The sequence below is a fragment of the Zea mays genome, chromosome 2, assembly GCF_902167145.1.
Source record: "Zea mays cultivar B73 chromosome 2, Zm-B73-REFERENCE-NAM-5.0, whole genome shotgun sequence".
Taxonomy (NCBI): Eukaryota; Viridiplantae; Streptophyta; class Magnoliopsida; order Poales; family Poaceae; genus Zea; species Zea mays.
Genome location: NC_050097.1, coordinates 204,344,828 through 204,361,607, shown reverse-complemented (window position 1 = coordinate 204,361,607; position 16,780 = coordinate 204,344,828). Strand labels below are relative to the sequence as shown.

The window sequence follows — 16,780 nt, the reverse complement described above, 5'->3', positions numbered from 1 at the left end:
ACGGTTTATTATTGCTACTAGCAGCGCTATGATAATTGTAGTAATGCAGTCCAGTCTAGCTAAAAAGATATACTTCCTCCGTACTAAATTAAAATTTTATTTTAGATTTTAATAGATTTATATATCAAAAAATATGTACCCATTAGGATTCAAATTATGGACTCCAGAAACAAAGCACTTATGTTTAATCACTACAGCTAATGTTGATTTATAATACAAAGAAAATATATATGATATATAGATATATAAAAACCATAGGAGTGTACGGATAACTAGCTAGTAATAGTTGATGTATATGTTTTACGCATGTGTCTAAATTCATCATGTGAATATAGACATAAAAACTAAGAGCTAAAGTGAATACTAATTAGGGGGTGTTTGTTTCGTAGAAACTATTTTTAATCCCCATTTTATTTCCGTATTTGTTACCAGTTTTAGTTTCTGTATTTGCCAATTTAGATAATAAAATGGAATAAAATGAAGAGACTAAAAGTTAGTCTCTACATAAATGAAACATGCACAAGTATGAAAATTAGAAAGTACTCCACGAAGACACCGATGCTCAAGACATCAGTGACTCCATTCACATTAGACATCTCGTGTGTATGTTCGATGTAGTCATACAAACTCGATGCAGGCAGGTGTACTCAGCGCAGTCCCTCGAACGGCGCTGACGACGAAGAACCGGATAAAGACGAAGCGATGCTGGTCGAGCGGATGAAGCGAGCAGTCGCGAGTACGCTCCCCAAACACCTGATCGCCCGCACACCCGTGCAAGTGTACCTCTGCGGACGACGATTTTGGAGGCCTGCTATCCCACTCTCTCCGTGCTCGCAGAAGGTGGGATGGAGATGTGCTGGTTGCAACGCGTCTGAGAGATTGATCGTCTAACCGGAAGAGCGTCCTCCTCCTCCGTACTTATACACAGACAGAGGGAGGAAAGAAGGGCAACGGACAATAACGGTCGCGCAAATAGAGCCAGAAAACGGTCGGTCATTAGTTCAGTCAAAATGTGCAACCATTTGTAAGGAATATTCGGACCAAGGTCCGATCTAACACGAACCTCGACCTAGTCCGACCGGCGGCGGCGCTCGCGCGTGTGGCAGTCCTTTATTTTTTTCTTAATTTCTCAATAGATATATCAGTAGTCTACCTATTAAAGTTGATTGATTTGTCCCTTGAACTTACAATATAATACTAAATTATTCGTGCACCATAGCATTAACTATTATCAAATATTAATTTGGGCCAAGTCCACGTTAATTCAACAGACATCACTTTTTTACTCTAGGATATATGTCTCAGGGTGCATAACTTTGATTATCTTCCCCTGTAATAGATATGATCTATTCCTTTCTTTCTTCAAATTAAAGATTTTATAAATGATTATCATAGTCTCAACCAATGTAGCTGAGATTTTATTCGAATTTCAACCTTGGGTGGGGAACAAATCGTTCTGTCCGTCCTGTTGTAACTCACCGTTTTCTTCTTAACTTCCCCAACTCTACAATGACAACATGCATTTAAAGAGAGGCCTCCAACTATAATATTGCCCAATTCTATGCAAAAGATATGCAACCCTTTCAGCTGCATGTGGTCTAAAGCAAATTTTGCAGATAAATGTAGATTTGAAAATTGCTTTTGCAGTTGATATGCCTGTTGAAATGGTGGATCAGTTCAAAGTTGGTTCCAAGGTGTTGTGTTGACATCAAGAGGGCACTTTGAACTGACATCAAGAGGGCACTCTGAACGCAGAGGCAACACGCTTGCAACAAATTTCTTGATGAAGATGCTGGTAAGGTAGACCGCTGAACTTCAGTTTTGCCCGATGCTTGTAGACATGACAGAATACAACACTATAATTTTGCTAAAATTTCCAGAAAAGTATTCTTCAGCATATTGGTTATCTTAAATATGCTATCGTGGTACTTCTCGGAGGGTAGTTTGATGTGACATGTTGGAAAATGAATTCCAAGAGGTAGGAGGGTCCAAACTCCAAAGCATCTCTGTTTATGCCCCCAAACTGAAAGGGCTTCTGATTGACATTCCAGAAAGGACTGCAGCAAGAGCACTAAAAAGCGAGAGCAATTTTTATAATACACAGAAGAATTCACAAATACTAGCTTCATCGGTTTTAACTCTGGCTCTAGCACTTTAATGTAGGTGTTGACGCCTTTTCGGAGCGCCAAATACTCAAGAAGAACCGGCGGCGGTGCTCTCTGCACAGGGGCGGACGGTCCGCGCGCGGGGCCGGACGGTCCGCGGCCTGGTGCGAGGCGCGGTGGTACTCTCTGCGCAGGGGCGGACTGTCCGCGGCCTGGGGCCGGACGGTCCGCGGCCTGGTGCGCGGCTAGGGCTTCTCTGCCTGACGGCCGGACGGTCCGCGCCCTAGGGGCCGGACGGTCCGCGCGTACGCAGAGGCGGCGGAAGTCGCCGGCGGCGCCTGGATCTCGCTCCCGGGAGGGACCCCGTCGGGGAGGAGAGATCCTAGGTGGTGTCTAGGCTCGGGCCGGCCGACCTAGACTCCTCTAATCGACGTAGAGTCGAGGAGAGGCGAAGAATTTGGGGATTGGGAGGCTAAACCTAAACTAGACTAGAACTACTCCTAGGATAAAATGCGAATAAAAGTTGTATTGATTCGATTGTTGATGATTACAAATCGGCCGTAGACCTCTCTTTATATAGAGGAGGGGGGCTGGACCCTTTACACGACTGGATTCTGTGTTAATTCCGCAAATCTAGCCAACAAACATAGCACAAAACTCGGAACCCTAAACTGCTCTGCGCATGCGCGGACCGTCCGGCCCACAGGCGCGGACTGTCCGGACCGCGGACCATCCGGCCTCAGGGCCGAACCGTCCGGCCGCTCAATACGGCGCTCAACATATGCCCCCCTGCCTTTTGGTGGAGCTGAGCAAACCAAAAGCAACTAACTCGATGTGATTACATCGGTTTTCTTAGGCATCCTGCCACATACTAGGATGGTACTGTTTGAGGAAACGCCCATTCAAAGCCTTAGGCAAGTCCTTACCTTGTAATGTTTGCAGCAAATAGGCGTTGCCAGACATCACCTGTTTTACTTTATAAGGGCCTTCCCAGCTTGGTGACCATTTCCCGAACTTCCGGTCTTTACTCCTTAGGGGCAGAATGGTCTTCCACACCAGGTCCCCTACTTGAAATGATTTTGCTTTGACCTTCTTGTTGTAGGCCCTGGCTACCATGATCTTGTCTTTCTCTATTGCTCCCAAAGCTATCATCCTCTTGTCGGTCACCTCATCAATATTATCCATCATTGAATTATAATAATCAGTAGCATTTAAATCATTTTGTCTGGCGAACCTGACAGCATTCAAACTTATCTCCACAGGTAACACTGCTTCCTGCCCATAGACAAGCTCAAAAGGAGACACTTGAGTAGCCCTATGTTTAGATATCCTATGAGCCCATAAAGCTTCAGATAAAATCTTATGCCAATGTTTAGGATTATCAGATATCTTCTTTTTTATCAAATTAATCAATGTCCTATTACTAGACTCGGCCTGTCCATTGGCCTGAGCATAATATGGAGATGAATTAAGCAGCTTAATTCTGTATAATTCAGCAAATTCACGTACCTCCTTTGACATAAAAGAAGTACCTTGATCTGTAGTTAAGGTTTGGGGAATGCCGAATCTATGAATAATATGCTCAGTTATAAACTCAATTACCTCCTTGTGTGTCATGTTCTTTAGAGCAACGGCTTCAGTCCATTTGGTGAAGTAGTCAGTGGCAACTAACACAAACCGATGCCCCTTTGATGATGAAGGATGAATTTCTCCAATAAAGTCTAATCCCCATCCTCTGAACGGCCAAGGTTTGATGATAGGATGTAATTCGGCTGCAGGGACTAACTGTAGGTCGCCGAATTTTTGACACACTTGGCAACCCTTGTAGTACTTGAAACAATCAGCTATCATACTAGGCCAATAAAAACCAGACCTTCGCAACAACCACTTCATCTTTGGAGCTGATTGATGAGTACCACAAATTCCTTCATGTACTTCGGCCATGGCTAATATAGCATCATCTGGGCCCAAGCACTTAAGCAGGATATCATTGACTGTTCGGCGGTAAAGTTCATCACTCATCAAAACATACTTGAAAGCTGTTCGCCGAATGTTCTTATCTGTCCTTATATTGGGATTTCGTAGATAATTAAGTATAGGTGTCCTCCAATCACTTGCATCGGCCTCACTGTCGGCCGAATTGATCAAAAGAACATTTCTGGTAACCCCGGACGGTCCGGCGTCATCACGCGGACGGTCCGCGACCTGGGAATTTGGCTTTGCACCGGTTATCAGATTTTCAGTTTTGTGAAACTTTCCTCTCTTTATCCGATAACCTGATGCATCTTGTGCCAAATCGTTAGCTCTGTGATTCTCAACTCTAGAGATATGCCGAATACTGAATTCGTCAAAAGAATGAATTATGCTCCAACATTTCTCAAGGTAACTATTTAGAGTACCATCAAAACATTGATATTCTTCTAACACTTGTTGGACAATCAGCTGAGAATCACCAAATACCTTCACATGTTTTACTCCCATACCATTTAAAAGTTCTAAGCCGAATAGGAGGGCCTCATATTCAGCTTGATTATTAGTGCAATAAGTTTTCAATCGGCTAGAGAAGTCAAAGGAGACATTACTTGGTGAAACAAGCACAATGCCAATTCCTTGCCCTTCATTGCAAACCGATCCATCAAAATATAAAGTCCAAGGAGTAATAGTGAGGTATGACATGTCTAGTTCATGAATATCATTAACCTGATGTTCTACAATGAAATCCGCTATGACTTGGCCTTTCATAGATTTCAATGGTTCATAGGCCAAGTCATATTCTACGAGTGCATAAGCCCACTTACCAATTCTACCACTCATAATTGGGTTATGCAACATGTATTTGATCACATCGGCTTGACCAGAAACAGTACAATGACTAGACAGTAAATAACATCTACATTTGGTGCATGCAAAAAACAAGCATAAGCATAACTTTTCAATAAAAGTGTACCTTGTTTCAGCATCCACCAACCTTCGGCTTAGATATGTCACCACATGCTCCTTCCCCTCGGTTTCTTGTGTCAGAACAGCCCCAATGACCTTATCCTCAGCTGCAATGTATAATCGGAATGGTACTCCTGCTCGTGGTGCTTTTAATACGGGAGCCGAAGATAAGTATTTTTTGATGAGATCAAATGCTTCTTGCTGTTCTGCCCCCCAAGCGAATTCGGCATCATTCTTAAGCCGAAGAATAGGGGTGAACGCATCAATCTTCCCGGCTAGGTTAGAAATAAACCTTCCTAAATAATTCACCTTGCCGAGAAACCTCTGTACCTCGACCTTACAGGTCGGAGGTCCCACATTCCGAATAGACTTGATTCGGTCAGGGTCTATTTCTATACCATGTTCATGTATGACAAATCCTAAAAACTTACCAGTCGACACTCCAAAAGCACATTTACGTGGGTTCATTTTCAAACCATACTGACGCATTTTATCAAAGGCTTTACGCAAATCAGCTATATGAGAACTAAACTCAGTCGATTTGACTACAATATCATCAATGTAAACTTCCACAGTGTTTCCTAACAATTCATGGAAGATCAAATTCATAGCCCTCTGATAAGTAGCACCAGCATTTTTCAGACCAAATGTCATGACAACCCACTCAAATAAACCAATGAAGCCTGGACATATAAAGGCCGTTTTAGACGTATCTTCTTCGGCCATGAAAATCTGATTATATCCGGCATTACCATCAAGGAAGCTAATAATTCTATTTCCTGATGCATTATTGATTAATGTGTCGGCTATGGGCATAGGATATTCGTCTTTAGGAGTTGCTCTATTTAAATTGCGAAAATCAATGCATACTCTAAGTTTACCTGTCTCCTTCTTCTCCACCGGCACAATATTGGAGACCCACTCTGCGTATCTGCAAGGTCTGATAAAATCAGCTTCTAGCAGCCGGTGGATTTCGTCCTTGATGCGTGGGAGAAGATCCGGACGAAATGTTCTAGCTCTTTGCTTGAAAGGTCTGAAACCAGATTTAATAGGCAACCGATGCTCTACGATCTCTCGGCTTAATCCAGGCATCTCAGTATAATTCCAAGCAAAGCAATCTGAATATTCTTTCAATAGACCGATCATCTCATTTCTAGAATCGGTCTCCAGGGTCTTGTTTACAAAAGTCGGCCTTGGAATTTTACCATCTCCTATGTCAATCTCCTCCAAAGGATCGGCCGATGTAAACCCCTGTCCTAGTTTATCAAGATCTCTGAATTCCTCTATCATGTCCCCCACAGAGGAATCAGATGATCTTTGTGTGATGGCGGAATTTCCGGTCTCGGGGACCGGATCATCCGTAATACTGTCTTTTCGCTGTGGTAGATGCTCGGTCTTAAAGTCCGAACTCTTTTGTGAAAGACCAGACCATCCGGCCTTGGCGGCCGAACTGTCTGTGACCAAAGACTCATGAACTTTGTGTGTATTCATCATTTTAACTTTATTTAGGATTTAGCCGATTCTCCATCGGCTCTAGCATTACAGGAATGAAACCTTTCTTATCTATACTTATGAATTGATAATCAGAAAAGTCTACTCCTGTGAGACATGTAGCAGTCTCATAAGTCCAGAGTACAGGGGCATCGGCCACAGCGATGCAGGCCGATACATCAGCATGTACTTGTTCTATGTCATCGCCTACCCATTGTATCAGCATTTGATGTAATGTAGAAGGTATACATTGATTGGCGTGAATCCAATCTCTGCCTAGGATTAAACTGTAATTCCCTTCTACATCAGCGACGAAGAATGCAGCAGCAAGGGTCTTAGTCCCGATGGTTAATTCAACGGACGTGACTCCCCTGGCTTTGATCGAACTATCAGTTCCAACACCGCTGAGGGTCATGTTGGTCTTGACAAGTTCGTCATCTTGTTTACCTAATTTTCTGTATAATGAATAAGGCATCAGATTTACAGCCGCCCCTCCATCTACCAACATCTTAGCAATCGGTATCCCATCAATGTGGCCGCGCATGAAGAACGGCTTTAAATGATTTACCGATTCTTTTGGTTTAGTAAAGGCGGCTTCTTTAGGACCAAAATCGAACTGGGCAACAACAGGTTCATCGTCGCCGATAATAGTACAATCGGCAGAAAATGTAATAATATTTACATCCATACCTGGGCGTTCTGGAGAAGCCTCGTAGTCGACCAGGTCTTCTCCCAGCAGATCGTCCTCTTCCATTGATGTTGTCGTATCGTTGGAGGCTTCCTGGTGAACGGCGGACGGTCCGCGTGCGGGGGCCGGACGGTCCGCGCCTGGTGCAGGTCGTCCAGAGACTTCCTGGTGAACGGCGAACGGTCCGTGCGCAGGGGCCGGACGGTCCGCGCCTGGTGCAGATTGACTTTCTATTTCTGTGGCCGTTTGTTTTTTCTCAACGGCCTTCGGTCTCCATTTCTTTTGCGGTGGCGGGTATAGTGGATGTGTGTCATTAAATGTCTTTTCCGCCTCCTTCTCCTGGCTCTCCTTTGCTCTTAGGCGCTGTAATTTTCTCTTTTGGGATCGTGTCAATCCCGCTGGGCACCATCGAGGCATGGAGTATTTTGGATCGACTGTTTTGATGGTAGCCGTATCCTTTTCGGTTGTGTTGGCCGATTCGCCGAAAATCATCGGCCCTTTATTATCTTCTTGTATGACAACATCTGCAGTGCCTATTTTGATGATGTCCTTTTTTGTTGCAGGCATATGCCCCCCTGCCGGATTGGTCGGCCTAGGAGGCCGAGTAGTCCGGCAATCTTGTTGGGCCTGTGCCTGGTGACCAGATGCAGCAGCGCTCAATCGGTCTTGCACTGGCGGCGCCAACCTATCAAAAACGGATGTTTGGGGTGCCCCCCAGGCGGGGTACTGTGGCATCCCAAATGGATATGGTGGCATGCCCCACATTTGATTTGGGACATATGGTGGAGGTAAGTATGTGTATGGATATGGCATAGATGGATAAGGGGGTGGAGGGGTCCATGTCGGCATGTTAGGTCTCAATTGTACAATAGGACCTTTCATTTCTTCCGATTGGTGAAGTGGTCCAATCGGCCTGACCTGACGTTGCTCATGAATGGGTGAGCGGGGTCGCTTCGGTGGCCGGTCACTGGGGTCGGCCTTCTTTTTCACATATTTAGACAACAATTGATCGAAAGTCGGGCCAGGCTTGATCAGCCGACCAGCTGCTTTAAATGTATTTGTTTTCCACGTACCTATCTCTGGTCGTCGTGGTTTGAAGGTACGTGGTCGCTGCGAGTCCTGAGCATGGCCGGACCGTCCGCCCGAGTCGTCCGGACCGTCCGGGGAAGCGTCGGACCGTCCGCGTCGGGACGGCGGACTGTCCGTGATGCGCAGCACGGGTTCCCGCAACTGTCTCCCTGTCTGCGCTTGCCCCCTAGTGTTAGAGGCTGTGATGGTCACCTTCAGTGTCTCCCCTCCATCGGGAGTCTTCTCGGCCACCACCTTCCTGCAAGCAACTTTACAATCTCCATCGGCCCTTTTAGCATTGCCGATGATTATTTCCTTGTCTTTGCCTTTATCGGCTGTATTTGGCCGAACCAAGACTTTCTTGCCCTCGAAGTCAATCATGTTCATCGGAAAGGGTTCTGTATCCACCTGCATTTCCTGAAATTTCAATCGTCCTTCGTTAATGGCCGATTGAATCTGTCGCCGAAATACATTACAATCATTAGTGGCATGAGAAAATGAGTTATGCCACTTGCAGTACGCACGACGTTTTAGCTCGTCGGCGGATGGAACAATGTGATTTATTTTAATATTGCCATTTTTAAGTAACTCATCAAATATTTTATCACATTTACCAACATTAAATGTAAACTTTACCTCCTCTTGCCGTTTCTTTTGAACCGGCTGTAAGGAAGCACAAGCCGAAGATTTGGCCTGCTTTGGCCAAACCATTTCAGCAGCGTACACTTCTGCTGATTCGTCATCTGAGCTACTTTGGTCGCATTCTACTATGTGTACGTTGTGACGCATTGTTTTAGCAGTTTCTTTGCTCCGGCTTTCGCAAGCCAAAGCTCTCTGGTGTAACTGTGCTAGTGTAAAAAATTGGATGCCTTCTAATCTTTCTTTTAAATAATATCGCAGACCATTAAAGGCTAATCCTACTAGCTGTTTCTCTGCTAAATGAATTTGAAAGCATCGGTTTCTTGTATCTCGGAATCTCCGGATGTAATCATTAACCGATTCATCTTTTGTCTGTCGCAACGACGCTAAATCTACCAAATCCAACTCATAGTCACCGGAGAAAAAATGATCATGAAATTTTTGTTCTAAATCCCCCCATGATGAAATGGAATTAGGAGGTAAAGTGGCGTACCATGCAAACGCAGTTCCTGTTAAAGATAATGAAAATAAACGTACGCGAAATGCCTCTGTGTCGGCCAACTCTCCTAATTGTGCTAAAAATTGGCCTATGTGTTCACGTGTGTTCTTTCCTTGATCACCCGAAAATTTTGTGAATTCGGGTATCCTGGTTCCCTGTGGGTATGGGTGGTGATCAAATCGGCTGTCATAAGGTTTCCGATATGATTGCCCCCTAGGGACCATGCTTACTCCGAGCTTATCTCGGAATGCCCCGGCTATTTCTTCTCTCACTATATCAATGGCAGCCGGTGCAAGACCACCGGCTCTCTGGTCAAACATAGGTGGAGTTGGTTGTATATTAGTATGTTGTCGTTCCCCCCATTGGTATGAGCTACGTGGTGCATTTCCATTTGCCCTATATGGCTCATAGGTTTGATCGTTTCTTTCCGGCCTTCTAGGTGGGGCCGAAAAGCTTTCCTGGGCTCTGGATCCTGAATTAATGGGCTGGTGCATTGCATAGTGTGATGGGAAGTGTTGCTGGGGCGGGCGAGGATTCAAGTAATAATCCTCCTCAAAAGACTCATGTGCGGACTGTCCGGTCATTGGCCCGGACCGTCCGTGATTATGTGCGGCCCGTCCGTCGTTGCACGCGGACAGTCCGCCTGGGTAGTTTAGATTCTGTGTTGTGTGTGGTGGTTCGGGCGCATATCTAGGTAACTCATTAAAAATCGGCCCGACTGTTGTTGGTCCGGACGGTCCGCGCTCACGTGCGGACGGTCCGGTCATGCGCAAATCGGCTGATTTGCTGCCGATTTGCGGTTGCTCAGGGTATGTGTCCATCGGCATCCCATAAAGGGGTTGTGACTGGTCGTGACAACCTGTAGCCGATGTGTTACGCGTGTTACCTCCTAACTCAACCTCGTGCGACGGAAAATTTGTGATACTAGATTTATCAAATGCACGCACTAGTCTCTTAAGATCGCTTTGCATACCCCCTATGATGTTCTGCATTTGTTCACGCTGATCTTCTACATAATTTCTAAGAGAGTGCAGATCGTTGGTATTACTTACATTGGGGATATCTGGCGTGGGTTGGAGCGAAGCCGGATCCGTCGCCCGATGTCGGACGACCTTGTTGTTCCTGTCCACTTTGAAGTTGGCCAAGAACTTTGCTTTCGCCTCCTGGATCATCCGCTCCTTGTGCTCCTCGAACTGGAGCTGCTCGTCAGCCGACAAGGTTTCCCAAGTCGGCTCTATGATGTTGCTTGGAGAAATATCAGAGCTTTCCCTTGAACCGGCCATTGAGGGCCGATTTGATGAGCTTAGGTGTTTTGTTCCCCAGCGGAATCGCCAAAAAGTATGTTGACGCCTTTTCGGAGCGCCAAATACTCAAGAAGAACCGGCGGCGGTGCTCTCTGCACAGGGGCGGACGGTTCGCGGCCTGGTGCGAGGCGCGGTGGTACTCTCTGCGCAGGGGCGGACTGTCAGCGGCCTGGGGCCGGACGGTCCGCGGCCTGGTGCGCGGCTAGGGCTTCTCTGCCTGACGGCCGGACGGTCCGCGCCCTGGGGGCCGGACGGTCCACGCCCTGGGGGCCGGACGGTCCGCGCCCTGGGGGCCGGACGGTCCGCGCGTACGCAGAGGCGGCGGAAGTCGCCGGCGGCGCCTGGATCTCGCTCCCGGGAGGGACCCCGTCGGGGAGGAGAGATCCTAGGTGGTGTCTAGGCTCGGGCCGGCCGACCTAGACTCCTCTAATCGACGTAGAGTCGAGGAGAGGCGAAGAATTTGGGGATTGGGAGGCTAAACCTAAACTAGACTAGAACTACTCCTAGGATAAAATGCGAATAAAAGTTGTATTGATTCGATTGTTGATGATTACAAATCGGTCGTAGACCTCTCTTTATATAGAGGAGGGGGGCTGGACCCTTTACACGACTGGATTCCGTGTTAATTCCGCAAATCTAGCCAACAAACATAGCACAAAACTCGGAACCCTAAACTGCTCTGCGCATGCGCGGACCGTCCGGCCCACAGGCGCGGACTGTCCGGACCGCGGACCGTCCGGCCTCAGGGCCGGACCGTCCGGCCGCTCAATACGGCGCTCAACAGTAGGGAAATGGCTCTAGCTCTAGAATAAGTCGTTTCTGCCAAACGATTTGCGAAATGACTTAAACTCTACAAAAACTGTTTTTTTAAGAAAGGTAAGAACTATTTTTGGACAAGTCATAGTTTTACCAAAAGGCCTCCTCCTTAATTGAGTCTAGCAGCTGCCACCTGTGTCGTTTGTTGTAAAAAATCATCGCATTCTTTTCCTTCCAAATGGTCCAATTAAAGGCTTGTTCGTTTCACTGTTAATCCATATGGATTAAGTGGTATTGAGTCGGTTTAAATCCATAGCAAGTCAAATTTTATTTCAATCCATTCTAATACACTCCAATGCACATGTAATTGGAATAACCGAACAAGGTCTAAGGGCTTGTTCGATTAGCTCTTAATCTATATGGATTAAGTATTATTGGGTAGGTTTAAATCTTAAGCAAGTCAAATTTCTTCTAATTTTTTCTTAATCCTATCTAATTCTTATATAATGGGAATAACCGAAAAGGCCTAACAAGAATTAGGAGAGAAGTACGTCAAGAATTAGGAGAGAAGTACGTCAGTACTTATGGCTGCACGGTTAAATCCCGACAGTGTGAAGTACAAGCCAAACCTTTGTGTGGCTCTGTGAGCTGTTTCTTGACACAACACAACGTACGAGTCGCGCCTTTATTTACACCGATAGCTACGTTTCTCAACGTAATTACCTATTTACCTGTGCCGTCTGCTTGTTCCATGTACAAGTTTGTATGGTTCTGTTTGATTTCACTTATGTAATTACTAATTAGTATCCAATAAACTTTAAATTTTAGCTAACTTAAAACTAAACAGTCCAGCTTTTAAATAAATGTTAGCTAAAATATAAATTTCATTATCTCATTGTTTTCTCAAACTCAGCTGATGACAGTTTATACTAAACGATCGACCTGTTTATCTACGGTTTTTACCATTATCTAGAAACCAATCACTTTTAACCCAACTTGCTACCACCAACACCTGGTCACGGAGCGCGTGCATTGTGACGCACACACGTGCCGGGCCTCTGCACCATTGACCGGCGGCGACAAATGCCGTGTCGTCAACTGCTCCTAGTCCCAGCGCCACCGGCCCATCACTATCGAACGACCCAGCCCAAAACCACAGCTCATCAACCCACGCAGATACTACCTCGAAAGACAACCCGCCATCAACTGACATATTGCCCCCACATATGACCGGCCCCATCTTTCAGCGACATAGAAATTCAAACGCGAACCACAGCCACGCACGGTAATGGCGGAAAAAGCAATTAGGACCGTGATTTAAAATTAATTAAAGCGTGCTAGTCACAATTAAGCAGGGGCCTTTCCTTTCCCGGTGGTGGCGGAACGGTCACTTCTCCGGTCTGCAGCCTGCCCGACCGAATGAGCGCGTGCAAATTGCTAAAGGCACCCCACGTTTATAAAGCGGAGGCCCAGCCTGTCTTCTGCCCGCACGAATTCGAATCCGCCGGAGGCGGAGGAGACAGCAGCCGGGTGATTGGGTTGGGTACGCCTCTCGTCTCGGCCGATGGCGTCGCTGTTCGGCAACGGCGGCTACATCTACTCCTCGGGGTCGGAGGGGGAGGACGAGGACGAGGGCACGGAGGGGTACCGGAAAGGCGGGTACCACGCCGCTCGCCCCGGGGATCGCTTCGCCGGTGGGCGGTTCGTCGCGCAGCGGAAGATCGGCTGGGGCAACTTCTCCACCGTCTGGCTAGCCTACGACACCCTCCACAGCGTACGCAACCGCGCGCCCCTGTTTTTTTTATTTCCCATCACTCTCGTTCCTGGTTGATATAGATAATTATTTCTTTTACCATTTGCGTGTTCTTTGGGCAACCATCTGCACTTGCTCGGTTGTTCCGGTGCCTTTGGGATTGTGGACAGTTCGGTGGGCGTTGCTTGGAAGGTTCCTGTTTTGTGAATCCAGAAAACTGCAGCTCATATTCAGCCCTGTTTCATTGCTAATATTAGTGTTTAATTTCTGCCCTCGGCAAGACTTTTCGGGCATATGAACACGTATTCAAGGGAACAGTGGTGCTTTTGATCCAAAGATTGTAGTTTTCCATCACAGCGATAACTGATGCCCGTGTTCAATTCCGATTTGCGACAGACTTCGTTATTTCTCTTATATGTGACTGTAGTTTTCGCTCACATCGTTTACTGACGCCCATGTTCAATTACAATACATGACAATGGCATGTCCAAAGATTGTAGTAATTGTCTAACTGATGCACCGCGATTACAAAATTTGCAGAGATTTGTCGCCCTGAAGATCCAGAAGAGCGCAAGGGATTACGCGCACGCGGCTCTCCACGAAATCGAGCTACTGTCGGCTGTGGCCAAAGGAGACCCGACGAATTCAAAGTGCGTGCTTCGGTTGTTGGACCATTTCAAGCACGCTGGCCCCAACGGGCAGCACGTTTGCCTGGTCACCGAGTTCCTCGGTGATAGCCTGCTCCGGCTGATACGGTACAATCGGAACAAGGGCATTGGGCTGAGCAGAGTGAAGGAAATCTGCCGATCAGTCATGGTCGGCCTTGATTACCTGCACAGCGAGCTCGGCATCATCCACACGGATTTGAAACCAGAGAACGTTCTTCTGGAATCAACAATTAACCCGGCCAAGGACCCAGTGCGCTCTGGGTTCACACCGATCCTCGACCGGCCTGTGGGGAACCAGTACGGTGGCACAGTGATCAGTTTCAGTGAGAAGATGCTCAAGATGAGAGCAAGGCGTGCAGTGGCTAAGATTTCGCAGAGACGGGTTTCCCTTGGTGGGGTTGGGGCAGAACTGGAGAAAGAGAGGTGCCTGGATGGGATCAGTTTGAAGTGTAAGATTGTCGATTTTGGGAATGCCTGCTGGGCCGATCAGCAGCACGCTGGTGAAATACAGACAAGGCAGTACAGAGCTCCTGAGGTTATCATTGGTTCTGGGTACTCATATTCCGCTGACATCTGGTCGTTTGCTTGCATTGCCTTTGAGCTTGCCACCGGTGACTTGTTGTTTGCTCCCATGAATCGCCAGGGATGCAGCGAAGATGAGGTACGGTAAAAGAACATTTTGTTGTTTGTTTGTAGCATAAATTTTCTTATTAACTGCTTAGGAATCAACAGTTGCCGTACATGTTCAAAATATACCTGTGGTATTCTTGATGTTGCCAAATTTCATGGCAGCAGGATGCACTAATTTTCTTCATCCCTTATATTTGCAGACAGCACGATATTTGGTGTATTCATCCACTAAACTTTCAAACACTCCCTTGCAATTATTCGGACATTTAAAAATTGCACTGACACAAATATATATATCAGGTAGTGGGGGCACTTCAGAATTTAAAACGATATATTCAATCCTGTAATGTACCCAACCTGTGACAGCTTTCAATCTAGCTAACGGAGAGCTTTATGGAAATGAAATTAGAACTAACTGGTCCACTATGGCAGTATTTAAATAAACTTACCAACTTTGATGATGCTGCTATCGCTGGCAGTTTTTTATCGTGATAATATGCTTCCGGGTCCCTTTCTATTTGTATAGCAACTGTAGATTCAAATAGCCTAAACTACCATGTAGATTCAAATCATTTTGTATAGTAACTGTAAGCAGAAACTGCACTTTGTCAATTCTACTGAAGGTCACAGAAAAGGGGGATGACTTGTCAGCTGTTCCCTTTGTAGTGACATTTTCTTTCTAGAAAAGCAAGATCAAGCTATATGATTATGGTTGCCGGAAGTAATAATGCCTTGCAAAAATTGAAGTACCAGTGGACTGACAAACAATTAGTTGCATGTACAACTTTTCTGTTCTGTTACCCGGTCGAATGCTCTGTTACTGAGAATATGATGCCATGCCTATGTAAGAATCTATGTCAATTGTGCTCCTAAATCAATCAACTCCAGATGTTGACTCCTGCTTGTCAACCCTACTGCTACCTGTTTGTTATAATCATTTAACCAATTGATCGGTTTGTTTGTTACCTGTTTTACAGGACCACTTGGCTTTGATGATGGAAACTCTTGGGAAGATGCCTCGGAAGATTGCTAGCTCAGGAACTCGTTCCAAGGATTACTTTGATCGGTATGGAGATTTGAAAAGGGTCAGGAGACTGAAGTTCTGGCCCCTAGACCGTGTGCTCGTAGAAAGGTACAGTTTCAGCGAACCCGACGCCAAAGGGTTCGCTGACTTTCTTCGGCCAATGTTAGATTTCGCTCCGGAGGACAGGCCATCTGCCGCGCAGTGCTTGAAACACTCTTGGCTTAATTGATCCAACGCGACACGAAAGTCTGACCAATAGATGTTTACATACATCCTACGTGCAAATTCGCTGCCGAAGACTCTTTGTGACTGTGATTGCAGATATCCACGGACTTTGATTTGATGTAACCAAGGCTGAGAATCAGGAGCCACTTTTTAGGCGCAGCCTGATGAGAACGGGACATGAGATTCAGCTCGGATGTAGCAAGCGTTTCGCTGGTGTGTTTGGGGGTGCAGACTGCAGAGCTAATGTGATGTTAACCTGCATGTGTGTTAGTAGGGCCAAAATATTGATGTATTATTATTTTTTGGTAATGTGATCTGGCCAACAACCTTTTCCTTTAGCTGAGAAGATGAACTGCTACAGCACTGCAGTGTAGTGGTTCAGCTAGTTATCCAATGGATTGTGTGCTGTAACCTGTAACATTTGTTTGAAATTGACCTTATGGATATCGGAAACCAACCACTTGGTGGTGCAAATGGGACAAAACCAGGGGCGGTAATAGGCTCTAAATTTGGCATTATATAAAAATTTAAGAATAAGCTATATTTCTATTCATTTTAACTAAAATTAATTAAGATATTAAACGAATCGTGCAGAAACATTTGGATTATGATTCATTACCATATCTAGCCAAATCAACGTGCTGGTGGAGGTGTAAAACTGTATTTGAAAATCTCTACTACTTATTAAGGCTGGAATAATAGTCTGTTATTCCGTGTTCTATCTTTCCCATTTTCTCCTCCCGTACAGTCTATTCCTATGTTCTATCATTCTCATTCCCCCTCTTCATAAAGCCTATTCTTATTCTCACGTACAGTCCACGTTTAGCTAAAATTAAAAAACACAAATGACCCCAAGAGAATTCAAACCCACGACCTATCAAGTAAATGCAAGTAGTAGCTACCGCTACACCATATGTGTGTTTATATCTACATATATGACAGGAAAAACATCTACTGCATTTTTCCCCAAGTCCACTTACTACCCTTGCA

General features: G+C 45.8%; 1 protein-coding gene across 3 annotated transcripts; it reads left to right on the top strand.

The window, feature by feature from the left end:
- The first annotated feature begins 12,869 nt into the window (after positions 1–12,869).
- Positions 12,870–16,264, top strand: LOC100274474 (putative protein kinase superfamily protein). 3 transcript variants are annotated; one of them, XR_004855894.1, is made up of 4 exons: positions 12,870–13,264; positions 13,784–14,572; positions 14,742–15,385; positions 15,519–16,264. XR_004855894.1 is itself a non-coding variant. In XM_008669393.3 (4 exons), exons 1-4 carry the CDS (start codon positions 13,055–13,057, stop codon positions 15,572–15,574), a joined length of 1,155 nt encoding a protein of 384 aa, XP_008667615.1. In that variant the 5' UTR covers positions 12,870–13,054; the 3' UTR covers positions 15,575–16,264. The 3 variants fall into 3 exon arrangements, 2 of the variants coding, with proteins under 2 accessions (XP_008667615.1, NP_001142305.1); XM_008669393.3 differs by having other exon boundaries at positions 14,742–14,841; NM_001148833.1 differs by lacking the exon at positions 14,742–15,385 and having other exon boundaries at positions 12,961–13,264; positions 15,519–16,245.
- The last annotated feature ends 516 nt before the right edge of the window (positions 16,265–16,780 follow it).